The sequence below is a fragment of the Petaurus breviceps genome, unplaced genomic scaffold (genome assembly GCF_028583685.1).
Source record: "Petaurus breviceps papuanus isolate PSGF00001 unplaced genomic scaffold, PetGlider_PUasm1.0 90994, whole genome shotgun sequence".
NCBI classification, from domain to species: Eukaryota; Metazoa; Chordata; class Mammalia; order Diprotodontia; family Petauridae; genus Petaurus; species Petaurus breviceps.
This window is the reverse complement of record NW_027187393.1, coordinates 5361810-5385373: the sequence shown is the minus strand read 5'-3', so window position 1 is coordinate 5385373 and position 23564 is coordinate 5361810. Positions and strand designations below refer to the sequence as shown.

Sequence of the window (23564 nt, the reverse complement as noted above, 5' to 3'; positions counted from 1 at the left end):
CTGTGCTTAGAAAATTTGGAAATACCTCTTGAAATTTGATTTTCTTGTGGGGCATGTGGGTTGACTGGTACTGAGCTTGTACTCTACTAAAAACCCTGGATCTTTTTCAGACCATCTGCTGTCTAGCCATCCTCTCTCTCCCACCTTATCCTTTCGAAGGTGATTCCACATTTGGCTCTGGTCATTCTGGTTTGGGATAGGGATGAGGATTAGGGAGATAGCCTGTTTTGTTCTTGATCCAAGGACTTCTGCGATATGGAGCCTTTGCCTTGCTTTTAGCCTTTCCTTTCTTCAGGGTTGGGCTTCGCTTGCTCAGCTAGCAATTGTGTTGATGACTCCGTGGCCAAAGAGAGAAGATGTAGCCCTAGCCCTCTGTCTTCGCCATCAATGTGGGAGCAGATTCTCCGCTCATATGAAAGAGGGAACCTGCAGGTGCAGCAGGCGAGGGCAAAGGGACAGGTTTAGCGGACCCAGAGCCTGCTGGGTCTTCTGGTCTATCCTCAGACCCAGCTAGGCTCCGCTGTGTATCTAGTGCTTTACCCAGACCAAGTGGTGCCACCTGATGTCCCTGGTCCCTTCCACAAACCTAGCTGTCTTCTCTCCTGCTTCTCTCGGGACAAGGCTGCAGCCTTCCTTCATCCTCAGGACCGAACTTTCCTCTGGACTGCACCCCAGGGCTCGGCCTGAGAGGGAGGGACAGCGGCTGCTCAGGCTGGGACGGAGGCAGCTTGGGTTGCCCCCGGAAAGGAAGGAGAGAATTAGTAGTCACCAGACACCAGAAAACATTTCCTCCCCTCCCCCTCTGCGGAGTTGGGGAGGCATTTAGAGATCATTTTAGCCCAACCTCTTCCTCTCTTCCCTCTCTCTACTCCCCACCCCCTCAGTGGCAGAGCTAGAACTCGAACTCGTCTCCTAGACCTTAGTGAGCTAGACAAGATAGGGGTGACTGGGGCAGACAGGTGATGGGAGCTCCTGAATTGGGCCGAAGAGCATTTCCTTTCTCTGTGCCAGTCCTCGCAGGGACTTCGAACTGTCTGGCTGCGCCTTAGTTTCCCGGCAAGGGAAATGGGCCTAAATCTGGGAATGCAGCCCCGAAGGTTTTCCCTTTGCTCCCTAAATCTGGGCTCTGAGGTGGGGGCGGGGCCGGAGCTGCTAATCACAGCCGGTGACCAATCCTCTTGACAGGAGGCGGGGGCTCTATGTTGCCAATCACCTCCACTGACCAATCATTCTTTCTAGAGGCGGGAGCCCAGCTTCCCCCCCCGGGCCCAACTTCGAGGGATCGGTGTTCAGTGCTCGAGCCCAGTGGACGCCCTGGACTCTCCTATCCCTGACTTGGACTCCCCCGGGCCCTGCTGCGCTTTCTCCTGCTCCAGACCCTGGCCCCGAGGAGCTGCTCCAGAGCATTCACCTCTGCGTCCGCCTCAGCCTCCACCTGTCCCTGCCCCCTGTCCCTGACTCCCTCCCTCCGGGACTGCCCACGCCCCCGGCCGGCCCCTTCCTAGACCCCTGCCCTAGCCCCTGCCCTTACTCCTGCCCTTACTCTCGCCCCTGCCTCCTCCCTCTCCTCTGCCCCTGCAGGCCCAAGCGCGCTCCCTCCCCTTTGGGGGGATCTCTAAGGATGTCGTGCACGGAGCTGCTGACCATGTGCCTGCTTCGGTCCAAGGCTGCCGCCCGGGAGGCCCCCTCAGCACCCCCTGTTGTCCCTCCTGCGGCCTTCGCTGGCCTCGGACTCTTCCAGGACGTGAGTGACCCCCTGGGCGGGGAGGGGCGGGGCGGCTGAGAGCTGTGGACTGAGGGTCGCAGAACTGGGGGGGGGGGGGGGGGGAGGAGGGGGAGGGGTTAGGGCAGGGGGGGGGGGGGGGGCCGGCCGGGGGCGTGGGGGGTGCCGGAGGGAGGGGGGGGGGGAGAGGGGGAGGGAGAAGGTATTGTAGGCACGGGATGGGGGTGGACTCCATAGGGAGCCATTAAGAGGAGGGAACAGGCCTAAAACTTACAACAGAGGAAGGGCTGTTGAGGGCCGAACTCAGCTAGGTTAGCAAGGATGGGCAGAAGAACTGGGTGCCTAAGGTAGGAGCTGTCCAGAGCTGTCCAAAGCCTCTCCCGCCATCAGCCTCCAACCAGATCACTGGGCAGCTAGCTGCCCAAGAGGCTGAAGATGCAATAGCCCTGGCTCCTAGATGTGAGTGAGCTCCGGAAGAGGGAGATGGATGCAGAAGTGCCCCCAGCTTGTACCCTGGCACCATTGTCCCATGCCTGGTGCCCGGTGAACGAAGGTGGAGGGGGCTCTGGGAGCTTGGGGCTCCTGTCCCTATCTTTTGCTTTGGTGGGAGCTGTGGTGGCTCAGTCTTGTCTTAGGGTTCTTTGGGGATAGCCTGTCTTCTCAGTGTCCTGTTCCCCTCCCCCACCCCTCCCACTGTACCCACCTGTACATTGTGAGGAGCTTGTGGTTGGCTCCAGCCTGCGCAGGAACCTGTCTTCTTCTTCACCTTTGTCATCACCACTTAGTCACCTCTTTCTCTGATCCTGCCAAGAACTCGACTGTTAGGAGAGGGAGACCCCACTCCTCACAGGTCATGTCCTTTGATCTTTCCCCAAATATCCTCCCACCCCATTTCTCCTCTAACCCCTACTCTAGCTTTAAAGGGCTCTGACCACTGGGTCAATTTCCTTTTTTCCCCATGAGTCAGCATCTCTGATGCAGACTGCTCTGACCCTTCCTAGGAGAGAGGGGAGTATGATTCTCTCCTCCACTTTCTCCTTCAAGCAGGAAAGTAGTTCTGGTCCCCATCTTGGGAGAGAGGGCTGCTCTGTGACCCTGAGCTCCTGGCTAAACCTCTCTGATTATGGCTTTTTGTAGAGGTGATCATTCTCCACTATTCTGGTCCCCAGTGTCTCCACCTGGAGCAGTGGGAACCTTTAATGGCTCTTGGTGGTATTGAGAAGAGTCACTGCCTGAACCAGTAACTCAGGTTGCCAAGAGGCCAGGGGAGTAGGACCTGGGGCAGGGGCCCCACAGCAGGAGAGAGCCAGCAATAGAGACCTAACCCTGGGGTCTGTGCAGCTCACCTTCATGCCCCACCTATATACATTTTAGTGTTTCTGCCCCTTCTCTCCTCAAGGATCTCCCATATACAGATGAAGAAATTGAATGTGTGTGTGGAGTGGAGCTGGAAAGAATGGGATCCTCAAGTCCCCTCAAGTCCCCTACCTTCCTCCTCTGCTCTGGCTTAGTAGGGAGCTCCTGGGCATTCTTTCCCTGCTGTGCTCTGACTGGGGCAATGCCAGTATACTGCTGCATTGGAGAGAGAGCATTGCTTGCCCCCCACCCATGCACGCTCTGTCCTCTGCCCACCCCCATATTCTGCTTTCTGCTCCTCTTCTAAGGGTTGCCCTTTCTCCTTTCTGGGTTGACTCAGAGCTTCCAAGGAAAAAAGAGGAATAGAGATTTTGATGGAGAAATAGAGGGGAAGAAAGTTCAGAGCTCTTCCCAGTCTCCTGTCTGAGGGGAAGCTCTTGCTGGGTTCCCAGGAGGGGGCTGGGGACAGGCCAGGAAGGAAGAAAGGGCATCAGCAGGAGGTCCCTTGCTACAAATAGCATCAGGAGCCTGAGGTTGGGGGAGAGATGTGTTCTGTATCCACCCATGTAATTTGGAATCATTCTCTGCCATTCTGATTTCCTGGGATCTGCAACTGGAATGAGTAGGGCCAGAGCCTGGGTCAGCAAAAACATACCATGAGCTATGGAGTGACCATATATTTTGCCCCTTTCAAAGCCCTTCTGTGGAGGTGTTTCCTCTCCTTAGGAAAAATCAGCAGCAGTCCCTGGGGAAGCCCAGCAAAGCACCAGTAGCCCCCTTGAATCTGAACTCCCCTCCTCTTGGGGATGAGAGGCTGCCTACTTTTAGTCTTGTGTCCTGAGTACAGGCATGGGTCATCATGGATAAGAGGACAAGTCTGGGTCATTGCTGTGGAGGAGGGGAGAGGTCTGAGTCACTGGTGGCATGGAGTGGTCTATCTTCTGTACAGTGTGAGACATCCTTTGGACTGGGAGCTCAGAAGGAGGCAGATAAGGGTAGTTAGCTGATGGGGATGAGGAGACAGTTTAGGGGGATAGGGGCTATTCTAGCTTATTTTTCAGGGACAAGAGAGATCTATTACTTTAGGGGGAAGGACATTAAATCTCCCTACACCCTCACCTCTCCACCAACTCTAGATTAGGAGATTGGGTAGTAAAGCATTAATATGGGAGAGTCAATTGAGTTGTCTGTGTCTATAATGTAGGGAAGTAACCCACAAGTCAGGTGCCCAGGCCCCTCTATTACTGCAAAATCTCTGGGATCTGAAAAGGAGAACCTCCCCTTTCCCTAGCCCTGGATAGAACTTGGCAGGACATTGCTGGGCTTTGAGTCACAGATGTGGTCTGGGACAGGTATGACCCCCAGGGTATAAATAAATATTTGACTTAGAATCATAGCTTTAGAGGAGGACTTCAAATTCATTTAGTTCAAGTTCCTCATTTTATAGATGAGGAGACTGAGGCCAAGAGATTAAGTGGGGTCTCCTTCTGCCCAAAGTCACACAAGTAGTAAGTACCAGTTTGGGGCTAGAATTTGAATCCTCTAAATCTAAATTCAGTGCTCCTCTTTATGAATTCCGAGTAACCTGTTGGCTGGGAGGATAAGACCAAAAGACAGAGTTATTGGGCCTGAGGACATAGGGCATGGTAGTCAAAGCATGCTTCTTGCCCATTGTTAGATGTAAGAACTTAAGCCGAGGTTAAGAGCCATTTTTTATACCAGGTGGGCTCCCTGAGGAAGGAAGTTTCATGTATTGTCTGCTGACTGTTGGGAGATGCTCTGTTGCTAGGCCCAGAGAGGCCACTCAGGATGTACATCTTTCTTCTAACGTTTCCTTCCAGGTTTTCCGTCGAGCAGATAAGAATGGTGAGCATAGCCCCAGTGGAAAGGGATCGGGAGGTCAGGAAGACCCATATTGACACTACCTTGGGGGTAGGGAGGCTGTAGGGAGATTAGGTCTGGGAGGCCAGTCAGAAGGAGATGAATTGGGAAAGAAATTGGGAAGTATGTGAAAGCCTGGCTGACCTGCCCCAAAGCCCTTGCAGATCCTCCCCTCCTTTCCCCTTCCCAACCCCAAAGAGCATTGTTTGGATGCCTCCTGATAACCTCTAGGATATTTCTATCTGTCCTTGTCCAAGGTAGCCCCTGTTTCTCATTGGTTCCAGAATCCTTCCCCCAATTACTAGGCCTGTGGTCCCAGCTCAGAGCCCCTCCCCTCCCCACGAACAACTGACTAGCCTACCTTCCAGAGCTTGAAGACTCCCTTTGACCTTACAGGAAAGGGCTCCCTCTGTCTCCCTATGGGCTGATGGTGGCTGGAGAATGACCTGATATTGGCTGGGCAGGAGAGCTCTATCTCCCTGCTCCCTGCTCCCTGCCAGTCTTTTGGAAAGAGTGGGTTAATGGGGACATTCTGAAAGACCTGATGACCCCCATCCCCACAATCTAACTGTTTCTGTCTGCCACTTCTCTGTCCTCTATAAGGGCTGGGGCTGAGGCTTGGATTCTGAGCTAGGATTCTGACTTCTCCTTTCCCCTGTTCCCACAGATGATGGGAAGCTGTCCTTTGAGGAATTCCAGAATTATTTTGCAGATGGAATTCTCAGTTCCGGGGAACTCCGAGAGCTATTCAGCAGCATTGACCAGCGTTACTCAGAGTAAGTGTTTGTCAGGATGTGGGCTCTGAGAAAATGATGGTTGGTGGGAGAGGAAGGTTGTGCCCTGCATAGAGTGTAGGGGCAAGGGTAGTGGACAAAGCCTTTTACTTCCTTGGGCCTCATTTCCTCATATGTACAATGAGGCAGTATAAGTTCCCTTCCAGGTTGGACATTCTAAAGTTCTACAATCCAAAGGAGAAAAATGAGGACCAGAGAGGGGAATTGTTTTGTCCAAGATCACACAGCAAGTTCACAGCAGAGTTGGAAACTGAACCAGTTCTCTTCCTATTAGGCTACCCTGCTGCCCTGAAATGCTTAGCATTAATCTCTATAGCCTGTGCCCCCAGAGAGTTGTGGAGCATCTGCTGGGTAGGCCCTTCTAACTTCCTCATTGTCCAGGGGAAGAAGTTGTTCTCTGCAATTTTGGGGCTTCTCCTTTGGCTCTAGACTCTGGGTTCTAAGGTGGAGGAGGCGACTGGGGTGAGGGGTCGGGATGGGAATGGGGCTCCAGTTGGAGTACAGCCATGGGTCATCGGGTCACCAGTCCTAATGTTCCTGCCTCCCTCCTGCTCTGCTCAGCAGATGCTCCCTGAAAGAGAATGGTGACTCACTCACACCCTTACCAGCTCAGTGCTAATTATGGTTAATGAGCATTTGAGAATAACGAGGGGCAGCTGGCAGAAGCTGATCGTGAGCTGAGAGCTGAGCTGAGCTGAGTGAGGAGTCCCAGGGGGGTCCCACCCTCACAGTTCTGGGAAAGAAGGTGTCTCCCAAGGCCAGGGGCTATAAAGTTGAGGGGACACAGACAGTTCAAATGGGACTGAGGCTAGGTGTAAGGTACAAAGTCAGCCTGACTGGGGATTACCTCTAGGTTTCAAGGCCATGTTGAGTTGCTGGTCTAGCCTCCTCCCCCACTCCTCCTCCAGACACACTTTGAGCAGCTCAGCTCCTGCCTGCTGGGATGAATCCAAGCTAGGGTCTCAAAATAGCCTGGAGATGAACCAGGCTTCCTCCTCTGCACCCCTCCACTTTCCACCAGCACCAACCAGACCTGGCCCAAGGTGGAGGAGTGGGCTTACTGCCCAACCCCCATCCCATTGTAGGAAGGGGAAGTGTGGAAGGACAGAGTTACCCATGCCAGGACAGGCCCCATATTAGAGACACCTAGGCTCATCAGAGTGATCTTACACAGATGTGGGCCCGGCTGTCTGGTCTCCCCCTCAAGTCTTTCCAGGTTTTGGCAGTGGGATCTATATCCCTTATCCCCTGATCCAGGAAAGCTTCTGACTGCTGTATCTATACTAACTGCGAAATAGGTGGAGCCTGACTTTGGGATGGTCCCTGAGCTCCCTCTCATACCAAATAAGTCACATATTAGGGTGGGGTAGAGGAAATGAGGGTTTTTTCCCCTTTCCAGGAAAGGGTGATATGGCCTTTGGCTTCAAAGGGGCTTTGAGGGACAGGACCTCAGGGGAATCTACTTTGGGTAGGAATGGGATCTTGAGAGGTTGTAGGGAGACTGAGAGGTTTGGGAAAGGGAATGAGTAGTGCTTGATGGGACTGTCCTTGGGGAGTTAGGGGATGAGGAGGGCATGGACTAAAATGGGATAGGCTGGAATGATGCCATGGTCCTGAAATAAAGTCAACACCCAGGAATTGCATTAAAAAAGTTTCCCAGGGGTGGCTAGGTGGTGCAGTGAATAGAGCACCGGTCCTGGAGTCAGGAGGACCTGAGTTCAAATCCAGCTTCAGACATATAACACTTACTAGCCATGTGACCTTGGGCAAGTCACTTAACCCCAACTACCCTGCTTCCCCCCCTCCAAAAAGCCAAAAAAAAAGTTTCCCAGGATGCTATGCCACTCTGTACATGCATACACACATATACACACATGGGAATATATATGCATAAAATCAGGCACATATGCCTCTGGAGGTTGGCTTTTAGTCAGTCCTATCCCCTCTAGTTTCTGAAGTCCATTCCAAGGGAGTGTTAACCTACCATTCCTGTGAGGTACTGGCCAGTCCAGGGATAACAGCTACAGATTGATACCTCCCTCTGGCCCCTGTTGGGAAAGGCACTGGAGGAGGGTCCTTGCCAGGGGCTCTGGAGCTGCAAACCCCCTAATCAGCAGGTTTCCCTATGCTATTTTTGTAGCAGCTACTGCTTGGATGTCAAACACTGTCTAACAAGCCCTGATTTCTCTTTTCCCTGAAGCAATCTGGAAACTGAGAAGCTTTGCGGTAAGTTGGTGCCAGATCTTGGATTGGTCTGGCTTTGCCCTGATGTATATATATATATATGTATGTATGTATATATATATATGTATGTATGTATATATATATGTATGTATGTATATATATATATTTGTATGAATTCATATTTATTCTATGTCTGTTTGGGATGGTGGTACATAAGGGCTGCCTGGCCACTCCAGCAGCCCAAAGCCAGTGGCCTTGGAGTCTGACTCCTAAGAAGTAGCCCTGCTTAGGACTTAAGGAGCTCTGAGTCGAAGGGGATAGGACTGAACTGATGGGGATGGAGAGAGACAATTCAGGGAGAGGGGTGTTATTATAGCTCTTTGAGATGTGGTGCTATTTGCTAAGAGATGAAGGGGAGTTCAGGTCTTGCCTTTTCTTCTTCCCCCTTAGGGGGAATCAGGAAGGAGAGTATTAGCTTGACAGGGTCACTTGTACAGGGTAATCCACAATCCAGGCCTCTCTATAAATGCTGAATCTCCTGGTTCAAAGGGCAAAGCCCTTCCCTTTCCCCATCACTGAGTAGAGCTTGGCAGCACATTTTTGGGCCCTGAGTCCCAGGTGTGGCCCAGGAGGGAGGTGGCCCCAGCCCTCCCTGTCTTATCCCTTCCAATCCATTTTCACCCAGCTCTCTGCATCTTGTTCTTCCAAGGGCTACTCTGATCAGGGAAATCTGGGACCTCTCCATTTGTCCTTACCCCATCCCTGCTCAATGCTTTCTTATCAGCCTCCCCTCTGGTCATTTTGTTCCCAGGCCCTGAGACTGCACCACTGACCAGACAGATGGGGACCTTGGGGGAGGTGAGCCAGGTAGATGACCTGGGCTGGGAGGGGACCTGGCAGAACTGAGTGTCTGAGGCCCCAGATGGGCAGACATACCATAATGAGTATGCTCAGTCAGCTTTTCCTACATTTCCCTCTGTCCCTACCCTAGACTATTTCTCAGAGCACCTGGGTGCATATAGACCTGTGCTGGCTGCCCTGGAGGCTTTGAACAGTGCTGTGCTCGCTGCCATGGACGCCACCAAGCTGGTGAGTGGGAACTTGGGTTTTTCAAGACCTCCTGCGTACTCTGCTCCCTGTTCTCCATGGTTGGAGGACAGGGGAGGTGGGGGAGTTGGGGATCTGAGGGAGGAGCTCAGTATGACAGAGGGTCATCTGTGCCAATACCTTATCTATTCTTACGCACACATTATGCACCCACCTGGATGAACAGATCTGTGCCAACATATGTGCACAGACACTCATGGATTGTGCTCTTCCCTCTCCCCTTCCCACTCTCTTTAATGCTAGTAGAAATTATATGTGGGTGTTATTGGTGTTACCCAGTGTGTATGAGAATGAATGTGTTACCATGTGTTACGACTGTGTGTCACTGTGGTAGAGGTGGGGAACTGTAACCCGAGAGCAGTGTCCCTGGTTGGGGACAGGAACAAAGACTTAGTCTGTATGGAAGGAGGCTTGCCAAGGCAAATAGAAGACCAGACAGATAGGTAGGAGGCCCCAACCCTCAAAGTTGGTGGGAAGGACTATGGAATTAGGCCCATAGTTGGCAGTTAGTTAGGCTGGCAGGGCAGATTTTCAGGGGACAGAATGGTGGGGTCCAAGGCTGTGAATAAATGGTGATGTTTAGCTGGGGAGGTCCAGGGCCCACTGGAGTGCTGGGTTTTGATTTTGCCTTATTTGACTGATTGGCAGAATTGCATTGTGGAAAGGACAATAGATCTTGACTCAGAAGACCTGGGTTTGAATCCTGTCTCTACCCTTACTACCTAGGGTGACCCTGGGCAAGTTACTTTACCTGTCTAGGCTTCAGTTTCCTCATCTTTGAAATGAGGGGTTTAGATGACCGTTATGGTCTCTTCTAGCTCTAAACCTATGACCTTGTGATCTTCCTTCCATTAGGTTGAAGAAAATCCTCTTGAAAACCCCATACTTGTGTGGGTGCATGTGTACGTGTGTGTTTATGTGTGTGTGTGAATATGCACATGTATGTGCATATGTGCACCTGAGGAAACTAAGGGAGGCAAGAGGGAATAGGAGGGAATAGGAGATAGCACCTGGGTTGGGCAGGTGAGACCAGAATAGGATAAGACTGTTCAGGGATTCTCTGAGCAGAGAGAAGAGGAAGGAGAACACCTGAGGGACTGGATCTGGCCAGACCCCCTTCTCCCTGTCCTGCCTGGACCCATTTTCTTAGTGTCTCACTTTAAGACAACCCAGTTTTTAAAAAAGCTCCCTAACTGGGGGTGATTCTTCACCTTACCAGTATTTCCCCAGGCTTCATGACATGATTCAGTTTGACTGATTTTGCTTCTGCTCCTTGTGAGCACTGCTCATACTCAGGCATGTTTATTTACCCACATCTATTGATCCACTCTCACATACAGATACCCACAGACATGTCCATTTCCAAGTGCTTCCACTCCCACAGATGTATAGCTGAACTACCTGCAATCATGCATCCTCACAACCACACAGATATTGTTCTTCTCCCAGAGAGCCTGCTTAGGGGGGAATAACCTGTCCAGGACCTGCCCCAGAGGGTCACAAGGTTGGCCCTGGGCCACCTTCCCTGGCTCTGTGATTACCATCTGCAGTTAAGAAGTCACCGTGCCCAGGATCAGAGGTTGTACCCCTAGGGGGTGGTTTGGGAAGTGTTGAGTGTGAGAGGTTGATTGGACATTCAGGTAATGAGTTATTCTGAAGGATGTGGCTCAGTGGATAGAGTGCTGAGCCTGGAGTCAGGAAGACCTGAGTTCAAATTCAGCCTTAGACACTTACTAGCTGTGTGACCCTAGACAGGTCACATAACCCTGTTTGCTTCAATTTGATCATCTGTAAAATGATCTGGAGAAGAAAATGGCAAACCACTCCAGCATCTTTGCCAAGAAAACCCAATGACCAGCAATGATGTGCTATGGTCCGTGGGTTCTCAAAGAGTCAGACACAACTGAACAACAACCCAGAGTTGCAGACCTGGAGCTTAGAAAAAGGTTGGGACTGAAAATATAAATTAGGTAGGCATCTTAGGAATGAAAGCTCCTTATGGGCATGAAGCATTTTCCTTTTCTCCTTGTGTCTCTAGCTCCTAGCAGAGTGCCTGGTACATAGGAAGCACTCAACAGAGGCTTGTTCATTTATGGAGGGCATGAGATTGCCAACAGAGAGGGGAAAGGAGAGGCCTGAGGATGGTGTAGAGGAAGGAGCCCCAGATCTGGAGTCAGAGCTTTGGACTTGACTTCTCTGCAGGAGCCTCTGTGATCCTGGGCAAGTTACTTCTTCTCTAACACTCTGTCCCCTGATCTCTAAAAGGCCAACGTCAGACAAGAAGGTCACCAAAGTCCCTTGTGGCTCTAAATACTATGAAAACTCTGGATCGATTCTTGAGAAACACAGGTGTTTGACTCCATAATAAAGGGATGTTTAGGAGAATAAGAGCCATCCAGGAAGACTGAAAAGGAAATGGAGTTAGACAAGAGATTGAGATGGAGAACAGAGAGATTGTGGTGTCCGCTGAAGCCTAGGAAGGAAAGCATATGATGTCAAAAGCTGTGGAGAGGTTAGGGAAGATGGAGAATGGGAGAATGAGACTGCAGCATTGTACGGAGAAAAGAGGACTAGCTCAAGAACCAGCAGTCCTGGCTTCTTAATCCCACACCTGATAATTACCTGTGTGACTCTGAGCAAGTCACTTAACCTCAATGGACCTCAGTTTCCTCATCTATAAACTGAAGGGATTGGACTAGGTCCTAGGAGAGAACAATTCCAGTTGAGTTGAATTCAGAGGAACTGAAGCCAGATTGCAGCAGCTGGGCCAAAGGGCCAGGCAAAGATTAGATAAAGATAAACATGATGGGGCCAAAATCTTCTGGGCTTTAGAAAGCAGCAGCAGAGCCCAGGGGACAATGTGAAAGCAACCATAGTTTCTCCCTGTGTGGGAGGCCATTCATTGCTAGGGGCTGGTCACATCAGTTACTCCCTTCTGTGAACCAACCAAGGAAATGAGGCCCCCTGAGCTATTATATACCTTGCTATGTGGTCCCTAGGGCCCGAGCAGCCCCTGGCCCTCACTCCCACTGCCTTTCCCTGCCTCATGCTATTGGTGTTCAGTTGTTTTTAATTGGGTCTGATTCTTCATGAGCCCATTTGGAATTTTTCTTTCTTTTTTTTTCCTTTTTTTTTTTTAAAGCAATTGGGGTTAAGTAACTTGCTCAAGGTTACAAGGCCAGGTGTTTCTGGGTAGGTGCTAAGTGTCTGAGCCCGGGATTTGATCCCAGGTCATCCTGACTCTGAGGCCAGTGCTCTTACTCACTGTGCTACCTGGCTGCCCCTGGAGTTTTTCTTGGCAGAGATGATGGAGTGGTTTGCCATATCCTTCTCCACCTCATTTTATAGATGAGGAAACTGAGGAAAATGGGGTTAAGTGACTTGCCCAGGGTCACACAGCTAGTAAGTGTCTCAGACCTGATATGAACTCAGGAAGATGAGTCTTCCTGATTCCAGGCCTGGAATTCCATCCACTGTGCCACCTAACTGCCTTTATGTTGTAGCTTTGCCTATACATTTATTGTCAGGGTTGGGTCCTGTCCAAGACTCAGGATCCTCACAGCCTCCCCTTGCTTCTACCCTTTGTTCTTACCTTCTCCCCTTCCAGTCGAGGTGCCTCAGCCAGAGAATAGGCTGAGGGAAAGAGAGAGGGAATGGCAGCAACTAGAGGGATTATGACCTCAAGGTCTGGGCTAGGCCCATCAGAATCCAGCCCCCTCTACCATCTATAGACTGCTATCCCCCAATCCCACATTCCCATTCTGCTCTGGCCCACCCTCCTTGCCTTCATAGAGAGAGGTTGTGTAGCTTGCTCAGGTGCACCCTGGAAGGGTAGACTTGATGGTGGGCTCATTGGTGGGAGCCAGGTGAATTCCATTGGTGGAGACAGGAGGTCAATGTGAAATGAAGCCTGAAGATCAGTGCAGGCTGGGCCATGCTCAGAGTTGGGCATGAATAATATTTGTGGGTTAATTTCAAGAGAGGACTTTGGGCTGCAGCAGTCAGATAAAGCTTAATTGGAGAAGTAAGATTTAAGAGGAGCCTTGAAGGATGGATATGACTTAGGCAAATTAGGCGAGAGGAGGCCTTTCAGGTAGAGGAATGGTATCAGTAAGGGTAGGGGCATGAGAAAGTAGAGGTCTTGTTTGGGGAGCCCAGTTTAGGGGAGCAGCAGGAGATAAAACAAACTATCAGCAACCTATCATCAAACATCAGGTTATGATGAGTTTGGGTTTCATCATAGAGGTGAGAGGGAAGTTCTAAAGGCTTTTGAGTTGAGGAGTGAAATGGTCAGACATGGGCATTAAGAAGGTGATTCTGGCAGCATGGAAAGGATGAATCGGAGAGACTAGACTGGGGCAAGGGGATGGTGGGAGGGGCTGTTTGGATAGTATAAACAAGCAAAGAGAGGGCCTGAGCTGGGTGGTGAGAGTGGACAAAGAGGGAAGTGATATATAAGATATTGCCAATGTAGAACTGTTAGGAACTGGTGATTGACTGGATTTGTTGTCAGTTGTGTCTGACTCTTCATGACCCCATTTGGGGTTTTCTTGGCACTAGAGTAATTTGCCACTTCCTTCCCCAGTTCACTTTACAGATGAGGAAACTGAGGCCAACAGTGTGATGTGACTTGCTGTAGCAGCAAGCCCCAAGATGGCTGCCAACACAGGTTCTTAGGTCTGCTTTTCTAAAGGAAAGCAACTCAAAATGGGTTAACAAGCTTACTTTAATCAGTCAAACATATATCGTTTACCTAGTTCAGGGGGAAAGAGTCAGCACCCCGAACTTCAGAATATACAGAAATATTTCAGGCAGACAGGCTTCCAAACTGTCCAACCATTACATCCATACCAAATCACAGTTACCAGAGAGGGAAGCATCAACATCTGGGTTTTTCAAAGCCAGAGGACTCTCAGCAACGGCTGCCCAGAGTCTCATCTGGTCAAATCACACAACACTTCTCAAAGTGAGCCCCAAAACAAAGCTTCCCATCAGGGCTTATATAGCCTTTTCTGGCCAATCAAAAAGTATCTACTGAAAAACAAGCCTCCCACCCCAGGCTCCAGGTGCATTTTATCCTAGGGGCAGGGAAGATCTTTAGCTAAAGATGAGTCCAAGGTCTGTGGCCTGGATGACTGGGAGATGGAGACATAGACTTGGGCTTAGGAGAGCAACTGAGGCTGCAGATGTAGATTTGGGAATTATCTCTGTAGAAGGAGTGTTCTAGCCATGGCAGTGTCTGAGGGCCCTGAGGAGGAGAGTGTATAGAGAGGTGAAATGAGGCCAGCAGATGTAGTGGATGCCATGTCTGGTTGGGTTGGTTCAGCCTGGAAAGGTTCACTGCCCCATGCGTGAGGTCAGAGACCCCAAGAGACCTTAGCCTCATTTTGGTTGTTCAGTCACATCTGCCTCTCTGTGGGGTTTTCTTGGCAAAGATACTGGAGTGGTTTGCCATTTCCTTCTCCAGCTCATTTTCTAGATGAGGAAAATGAGGCACACAGGGTTAAATGACTTGCCCAGGGTCACACAGTAAGTGTCTGAGGTTAGATTTGAACTCAAGATGAGTCTTCCTGACTCCAGGCCCAGTATTCTATCTACAATGCTACTAAGTGGCCCTAATTTCTCAGCAATTCTCCTGGTGAGCATGAAGCATAAACCTTGGGAGTCTGGAGGCTTGGATTTTCATCCCAGTTTTATCCATTAACTCCCAGGCAATGGAGTATTCTTTTCTTCTCTCTGGGACTCAAGTTTTCCTGTTTGTTAAATGAAAGGGTTGGATTATATAAGTCTGTAAGGTACTTGTATAAGAGAGGAAACAGTGAAAAAAAAAGAGCTAGATCTGGGGTCAGGAGACCTAAATTCAAATCTTGGCTCAGTTCCTTACCACCTGGGTGATCTTTCAGGATCAGTTTCCTCATCTGTAAAATGAAGGGGTTGGATTGAATGACTTGTAAGTTTTACACCGTGATCCTAACTAAGATTTCCGGGCTCTGTATCTTGACTTAGGGAGGTAGAGAAGGAATGAGGGGCAGTCACCCCTTGTCCCAGCCCACCCCATTTCCATGCTTTTATTGTCACAGGTCCCACACTTGGGGTAGGGAGGCTGGCGCTGCCCCCAAGGGCCCTAGAGCCAGCCCAGGGACACACCAGCCTTTAGGGGCCAGCCACCTGAACGCTCCATGGTCTTTATTGTCCTGCCTCTGCACTAGGAGCGGGTCCATCACTGGCGTCTCTGTGGGTGGGGCCGGTCTTCATCTCATTCTCAGCCAGCAGATGGGTGTGCAGGTGCTGCCAGACCCGGGCACTCTTGGTGCTAGCAGCCACTCCCCCCAACTCATCCTGGAGGTGGGCATCCAGTCGTAGAAGGAATACCAAAATCTTCTTCATCTCACGAGCCCGAGAACCCTCCCGGCGATCTGTCCCATCACCTGCACCTCTCAGTGAGAAGGCTGCTGGTGTTGCTGTTGCTCCAGCCTCGTCCTCGGGCCTTCCAGCTCCGGATCCAGGGGGCATGCTGGTCTCTGCCTGTTGGTTCCTCTTGTCCAAGGGCAGGAGCAGCACAACCTTGAGGTGTGGAGAAGGAAGAGTAAAGCTGGTGAAATTTCCTTGCTTTCAGGCTGGGTCCCCTTCCTATTTTGCAGAGGGAAAAAATTGAAGACTGGAACCCAAGAGGACCTAGGGCTCCATGCGCCTGGTTTCTGTTGCATTCCTAAGACTTCTTTTTATCCCAGGGCAGAGAGGGATTCACCAGCTCTGAGACAGGAGATGAAAGGATCAGTCCATGGGGGCAGACTGTGGACCCACTGTGCCCTTCCCTGCATATGAGCTAGGGGCTCAGAGCACAAAATTTCCACCTTCAGGCCAGGCTTGGAAAGGAGCCAGGAACCAAGAGCTAGGGGTGTCCTCTAGTCTCCCACAGTGGGTCAGTAGGCTGGGTCTCCCCTAGGCGCTCACACGTGGCTTTCTCTTCAAGTGGCCAAAGAAGGGCTTCTTCTTGGCCTTTTCCTTGTCTGGGGGTTTCTCCTTCAGTCCCTGCTTGGGAGCCTTGGTTTTCTTTCGGGAGTTGTAGTTACCCATTATGGGTAGCAGCTGTGGCTTTGGCTCCCTGTATGCTCACATTATGGTCCAGGACCCATCCTGAGCCTTGCCTTGCCCTCTAAGCTTTTCTTTGTAGTCCTCCTCCAATAATCTGGGTAGGAGATATTGTGACCTCAGTAGGCATGACCTCATCAGGACCATCTAGAGTTTTTTTCCCATTTGTCTTTTCTTCATGAAGATCTTTACTCTGGATAGAGATTTAGAAAGGCTCAGGCTCTTTTCCTAGCTAGACCACTGACCTACTTATATAATCTTTGGCAAAACTCTTTCATTTTCCAAATCTCCATTTCTCCTTCTGTAAAATGATCATGTTGTATTAGATGATCTCTAAGCTTCCCTCTGGGTCTTAGTCTATTTTTTAAAAATGTATTTTCTTTTTTTCCAATTACATGTAAATAATTTTTAACATTCTTTTTTAAAATTTTGATTTCCAAATTCTTTCCCTCCCTCTCTTTCCCCTCATTAAGAAGGCAAGCAATTTGATTTAGGTTATACATATGCAGTCATGCAAAACATGTTTCCATATTAGTCATATCGTGAAAGGAAACAGACAAAAAAAACCAAGAAAAGTAAAGTTAATGAAAAAACATGCTTCAGTCTACATTCAAAGTTCATTAGTTCTCTCTCTGGATGTGAATAGCATTTTGTATCATGAGTCTTTTGGAACCATAGTGGGTCATTGTATTGCTGAGAATAGTCATTCTTTCACAGCTGATCATCATAATAATATTGTTGTTACTATGTACAGTATTCTCCTGGTTCTACTTGCTTCACTTTACATCAATTCATGTATGTCTTTACAGGTTTTTCTGAAAGCATCCTGCTTGTAATTTCTTTTTTCTTTTTGGAGGGCAGTTGGGGTTAAGTGACTTGCCCAAAGTCACATGGCTAGTAAGTATGTCAATGTAATTTCTTATAGCACCACAATTGTAAACTACAACTTGTTCAGCCCTAATTGATGGGCATTTCCTTAATTTCTTTCTTTTTTTTTTTTTAAAGCAATCAGGGTTAAGTAACTTGCTCAAGGTTACACGGCCAGTTATTTCTGGGTGTGGTGCTGAGTATCTGAGCCCGGATTTGATCCAGGTCATCCCGACACTGGAGCTGGTGCTCTTACTCGCTGAGCCACCTGGCTGCCCCTAAGCAATTGGGGTTAAGTAACTTGCTCAAGGTTACATGGCCAGGTGTTTTTGGGTGGGTGCTAAGTGTCTGAACCCGGGATTCGATCTCCAGGTCATCCCAACACTGGAGCTGGTGCTCTTACTCGCTGTACTACCTGGCTGCTCCCATTTCCTTAATTTCTAATTCTTTATGTAATTTTTTTTTTTTTGCTTTTTGGAGGGTAGTTGGGGTTAAGTGACTTGCCCAAGGTCACATGGCTAGTTTTTGTGTTAAGTATCTGAGGCTGGATTTGAACTCAGGTCCTCCTGACTCCAAGGCCAGTGCTCTATTTACTGTGCCACCTAGCTGCCCCTTAATTTCCAATTCTTTATCACCACAAGAAGAGCTGCTATAAATATTTTTGTACATGTGGCTGCTTTTCCTTCTTTTTAAAATTTATTCAAGATAGACATAGTAGTGGTATTGCTAGATCAAATGGTATGCATAATTTTATAGTCCATTGGACATAGTTCCAAATTGCTCTCCAGGATGGTTGGATCAGTTCACAACTCCACCAACAGTGAATTAGTGTTCCAATTTTCCCACATCCCCTCCAACATTTGTCATTTTCCTTCTCTGTCATATTAGCCAATCTGATAGGTATGAGAAGGCACCTTAGAGTTTTTTCTCTAATCAATAGTGATTTAGAGTATTTTTTATATGACTACAGATAGCTTTGATTTCTTCTGAAAACTGCCTGTTCATATCGTTTGACCACTTATTAATTGGGTAATGATTTGTATTCTTATAAATTTGACTCAGTTCTCTGTATATTAGAGAAATGAGGCCTTTATCAAAGAAACTTGCTATAAATCCCCCTCCACACTTTTCTATTTTCCTTCTAATCATGGCTGCATTGGTTTTATTTATGCAAACCCCTTTTCATTTAATGTAATAAAAATTATTCATTTTATATACCTTAATGTTTTTTATATCTTGTTTGGTCATAAATTCTTCCCTTATCCATAGATATGACAGGCCCATTTTTCTACACTCTACTAGTTTGCTTATGATATCACCCTTTATGTCTAAATAACTTATCCATTTTGATTTTATCTTGGTATACAGTGTGAGATGTTGGTCTATACCTAATTTCTGCCAGTTTTCCCAGAAATTTTGTTAAATGTTGAGCTCTTACCCCCAAACTTTGGTTCTCTGGGTGTATCAAACACTAGATTATTATGGTCCTTTACTATTGGGTATTTGTGCCTGCTCTATTCCACTGATCCACCACTCTTATTTCTTAGTCAATACAAGATTGCTTTGATGATTGCCACATTGTAATATGGTTTGAGATCTGGTACTGCTAGACCACCTTCCTTCACATTTTTTTTCATTGATTCCCTTAATATTTTTTAATTTTTTGATCTTTATTAATTTGTTTGTTTGCTTTTAGTTTACAATATTCAGTTCCACAATTCTTTGAGTTTCAAATTTTCTCTCCTGCCCTCTCCCCTCCAACCATGGCGGCATACAATCAAGTATAGGATCTACAAATACTTTCACATTAGATATTAGTCAGGTTATAAAGAAGGATTGTATCAGATGGAATGAACAATGGGAAAGAGGAAACAAAACTAAACGAGAAAAATAAAAAGATAAGGTAGTTTGCTTCAATCTGGATTCAAACTCAGTTCTTTTTAGTTCTTTCTCTGGATGTAGACATCTCTCTCCATCATGAGTCTTTTGGGGTTGACTTATAACCCTGCATTGCTGAGAAGAGTCCAGTCTATCAAAGTTGGTCATCAAACATATGTTGTGTCTGTAATTGTGTACAAATTTCTCCTGGTTCTACTCTTCTCACTCAGCATCAGTTTGTATAAGCTTCTCCAGGTAAATATGAAGTCCATCTGCTCCTCTTTTCTTATAGCACACTAGTATTCCATTACATTCATATACCACAACTTGTTTAGCCATTCTCCAATTGATGGGCACCGCCTTAATTTTCAATTCTTTGCCACCACAAAAAGAGCTGCTATAAATATTTTTGTACACACGGGTCCCTTAATATCTTTGACCTGTTTTTCTTTCAGATAAATTTATTATTACTTTTTTCTACCTCCATAAATTTTTTTTTGGTAGTTCGATTGGTATGGCATTGAATAAGTAAATAAATTTAGGTAGAATTGTCATTTTTATCACATTGGTTCAACCTGTCCATGAGCAATGAATATTTTCCCAACAATTAAGATCCAACTTTATTTGTGTGAAAAGTGTTTTGTAATTGTGTTCAGATAGTTTCTGGGTTTTTCTTGACAGTATTTTAATATTGTCTGCAGTTATTTTAAATGGAATTTCCCTTTCTATCTTTTTATGTTAGACTTTGTTGGCAATATATAGTAATGCTTATAATTTATGTGGGTTTATTCTATACCCTGAAACTTTGCTAAAGTTATTAATTACTTCAACTAGTTAAAATACATTTTTGATACCTTTTTTCTTTACTATATCACAGTCCTTCCAGTCTCTCCCTCCAGACTCAAGTCAAGTCAGTTATTTTTATTAAATGCTAACAATGTGTGGGCACTGGGCTAAGTTTTTAGATTATAGATGCAACCAGAAAGATAGTTCCTGCCCTCAAGGAACTTGCATTCTAATGAGGAAAAGTAACTGAGAAAAGGAAGCTGAAAAACAAAGGTGGGTAGAGAAAGACCAGAAAATCAGGATTTGAGGCTGAAGAGGAAGGAAGATCTTATTGGCCTGGATGTTCTCCTTAAAATGGAGATTCTGGGAAGAACCAGCCAAATGGAAGAAGGGTCTGAAGGGATGGAATGTTCTTCCAGGGTGAAGAGGTTTCTATGGCATGGTAGAGAAAGTCCAGAGAGTTAGAAGTAGAACATGGAGAGGAACAAAGGCTGAACTCTTCCTTGTGACAAAGAAAAACAATTATGGTAAAACATCAATTCAGGAACTGAGTCTGACAATATATGCAGTATTCCATCCTAAAATTTCCTCACTTCTCTGCCATGAGGAAATATGCTTTTATTATAAATAGCCTCTAAGGTCCCATCCAGTTCTAAATGTGTGAGTCCCATTCTCAGGAATTTCATCGGTTCTTCCATTGCTTGAAGTTTCTAGTGATCTTTTCATTTATAGTTTTGTAGTCTTCCTATATATTGTTTTCTTAATTCTGTTCATGTTTGTTCTGCATCTATTTGTAAGAATCTTTCTGTCTCTGCATTCTTCCAATTCATTATTTCTTCTTCTTGTTAAATTGTTTTAGTCATGTTTGATTATGACCCCATTTGGGATTTTCTTGGCAAAGAACTGGAGTGGTTTGCCATTTTCTTCTCCAGCTCATGTTACAGATGAGGAAACAGGCAAACAGAATTAAGTGACTTGCCCAGGGTCACACAACTAGTAAGTATCTGAGGCTGGATTTGAACTCAGGTTTTCCTGACTCCAGGTCTGGTGCTCTATCCACTGCACCACCTAGCTGCCCTCATTTCTTACTGTACAATAATATTCCATTACATTCACCTAAATATCAATTGGGCATCTATTATGTACAGAGCCTTGGGTTGGGTACTCTATGTGTGTGTGTAGGAGGGTAGGATTACATGTTCCTGGGACGGAAAGATTCACAGTTTTGTGTTTAAGTAGGCATATTCAGTATTTTGGGAGATAGTGGAAATGTATATGGAGACATTGAAAGAAGTGCAGGGCTTGGCTCAATAGAACATAAGTTCCTTGAAGGCAAGGACAATTACTTAGTTGGCATTGTGGATACGGTGATTTGTAGTCTGGAAGACTTTAGTTCAAATTCTGCCTCCAATGCTTTATGGCTTCCTGACCCTAGATGAGTTACTCAACCTATCTGAGGCTGCTTCCTCATCTAAAAACTGAGAGGGTTGGACTTGATGGACTCCGAGGTTCCTTCGAAGGTCTTTTTTGGTCTTTATATCCCTAGCATTTAGTCCAATGCCTGGCACACAGAAGGTGCTTAATAAATACTTTTTGACTTGAATGTATGTGTGTATTAGGTGTATTTCAGGGTATGTGTAGATATTGACGATTTAGATTTATTTAAATGTGTGTAAATATGCCATCATGTATAAGTATGTAGATATATTTATTGTACATGTGTGTGCATGTGTAGGGAAAGTTCAGCTGTGCATGAGTGGAAACAAGTACGTGTATGTCCATGTGTGGAGAGAAAATGGCTATTTACCTAGGGATATGTGTGTAAGAATGTATTTGGGTAAGGATAGATAAGGAATATGTATTTGGGGTGGGGTGTGTGTGAGTGTGTACATATGTATCTTTATAGGCATATATATGTATGTATGTGTATGTATGTGTGAGTGCATACATATGTATGCAACAAGATTGGCTATGTTTTTGAGGTATGTTCCTATGTGGAAAAAATTAAATTAATTTAAAGAAACATTAAGCATTTACTGTGCATAAGGTTGTTAGGATTACAAAGTCAAATTCAAAGATCAGTCCTTGTCTTTGAGGGGCTTACATCCTATTCGTGAATAAGACATATAGGCAGATAAGTAAATGTAAGATAATTTGAGGAAAGACTACATTAATGACTAGGGAAAATCTAGAAAGGGTTTACTGAGGTGATAATACCTGAACCTTTAGGGAAAGTCAAGACTAAAGTATGGAGGAAGGAGTGAATTCTAGACATCAGAAATGTTATGCATAAAAGAGAGAGATGGAATTCTGAGTTTGGAAAATAACTAGCATTGCAGGATGACTGGAATATAGAGGACATGAAGGGGAATAACATGAAATTAGCCTGAAAATATAGGATAAAACCAGATTTTAAAGGGCTCTTTCTAAATTTTAGGGTAAGAAGTTTGAGTTGTATGCTAGAAGTAATAGGGAGCCACTGGGAAATCTTAGAGCATGGGAGTGACAAGTTCTGGCCTGCTTTTTGTTTGCTTTTTTAAATTGTTTTTTTTTCTCTTACCCACTTGCTTCCTACCCCATTGAAAAAGCAAAAATATATATATGCACACATACATACACATGGACACACACTGATTATATGTGTGTGTATATCTATTACAAAGATGTATAGTCAAGCAATACAAATTCTACTTTGGCTACGCCCTCCCTCCCCACCTCCCTTCACAAAATGTCTCTGGAGATGGGTAGCCTGTTTCATGAAGAGTCCTCTGGATTCATGGTTGGTCATTGGGTTTATCAATTTTCCTAAGTCTTTCAAAGTTATCTTTATAATATTGTTGTTATTGTATGGAGTATTTTCCTGGTTTTGCTAACTTCACTTTGCATCAGTTCGTACAAATCTTCCCAGGTTTCTTTGAAAGCATTCCTTTTATCATTTATCATTTCTTATAGCACTACAACATTCATCACATTCACATCGCATAATTTGTTCAGTCATTCCCCAATTGATGGATACCTCCTCAGTTTCCAATGCTTCACCGCCACAAAAAGAGCTTCTAGAAATGTGTTGTTGTTGTTGTTTTATATATAGATCCTTTGCCTCTTTCTTTGATTTCCTTGTGGTATAGACCTAGTAGTGGTATTGCTGGGTCAAAAAGTATTTACAGTTTCACAACTTTTTTTAACCATAGTTCCATAATGTACCTGCCATTAATCTCTTTTTGTCAATGTTTCCAATCTGATAGGCATGAGGTAGAATTTAAGTTATTTTAATTTGCATCTTTTGTAATGATTGGTGATTGAGAGCACTTTTTCACATAGCTATTGATAATTTAGATTTTTTTCCTCTGAAAACTACCTATTCATATCCTTTGACTACTTATTAATTGGGGAATGGCTCTTATTCTTATAAATTTGAAGTTCCCTGTGTATCTTAGATATATCCTAGATAATTTTATCAGAGAAATTTGCTGCAAAGATCTTTTCTCATTTACTTGCTTCTCTTCTAATTTTTACTGCATTGGTTTTGTTTGAGTAACATTTAGAAAATTTTATATAATCAGAATTGTCCATTTTATCTTTTGTGACCCTCTCTCTTGTTTGATCATGAATTCTTCCCCTATCAATAGATTTGACAGATAATTATTTCTTTGCTTCTCTAATTTGTTGAATATATTACCCTTCATGTTTAAGTCATGTACCCATTTGTAGCTTCTCTTGGTATATGCTGTGAAATGTTGATCTACACCTAGTTTCCTCCAGACTGCTTTCCATTTTCCCTAACAGTTTTTTTAATCAAAAAATGAGTTTTTATTGCCATATTTGGGAGCCTTGGGTTTATCAAACACCAGACTACTATCCTTTTTTGCTTCTATTGTGTATCTAATTTGTTCTAC

General features: G+C 46.1%; 2 protein-coding genes across 2 annotated transcripts in view; one reads left to right on the top strand and one right to left on the bottom strand.

The window, feature by feature from the left end:
* The first annotated feature begins 1255 nt into the window (after nucleotides 1-1255).
* The window catches only part of NECAB3 (N-terminal EF-hand calcium binding protein 3), a 34110-nt gene continuing 11801 nt past the window's right edge, over nucleotides 1256-23564 (top strand). The window contains exons 1-5 of the mRNA XM_069077509.1: nucleotides 1256-1744; nucleotides 4921-4945; nucleotides 5628-5736; nucleotides 7955-7980; nucleotides 8930-9027. Coding sequence (XP_068933610.1) covers nucleotides 1622-1744; nucleotides 4921-4945; nucleotides 5628-5736; nucleotides 7955-7980; nucleotides 8930-9027 — 381 coding nt within the window. The 5' untranslated portion in view covers nucleotides 1256-1621. The remainder of the gene's footprint in view (nucleotides 1745-4920; nucleotides 4946-5627; nucleotides 5737-7954; nucleotides 7981-8929; nucleotides 9028-23564) is intronic.
* Nucleotides 15232-16122, bottom strand: CUNH20orf144 (chromosome unknown C20orf144 homolog). The gene is made up of 2 exons (XM_069077569.1): nucleotides 16000-16122; nucleotides 15232-15609 (listed from the first exon to the last, which is right to left on the bottom strand). The coding sequence occupies exons 1-2, from the start codon at nucleotides 16120-16122 to the stop codon at nucleotides 15232-15234; spliced, it is 501 nt and encodes a 166-aa protein (XP_068933670.1).

What these genes read in the sequence shown, in the direction of transcription:
- CUNH20orf144 (XM_069077569.1), bottom strand. Translation starts at nt 16,122, where the DNA reads ATGGGTAACTACAACTCCCGAAAGAAAACCAAGGCTCCCAAGCAGGGA. An exon ending in ACTTGAAGAGAAAGCCACGT is followed by an intron (nt 15,610 to 15,999) that starts GTGAGCGCCTAG and finishes CCACACCTCAAG; the next exon opens with GTTGTGCTGCTCCTGCCCTT.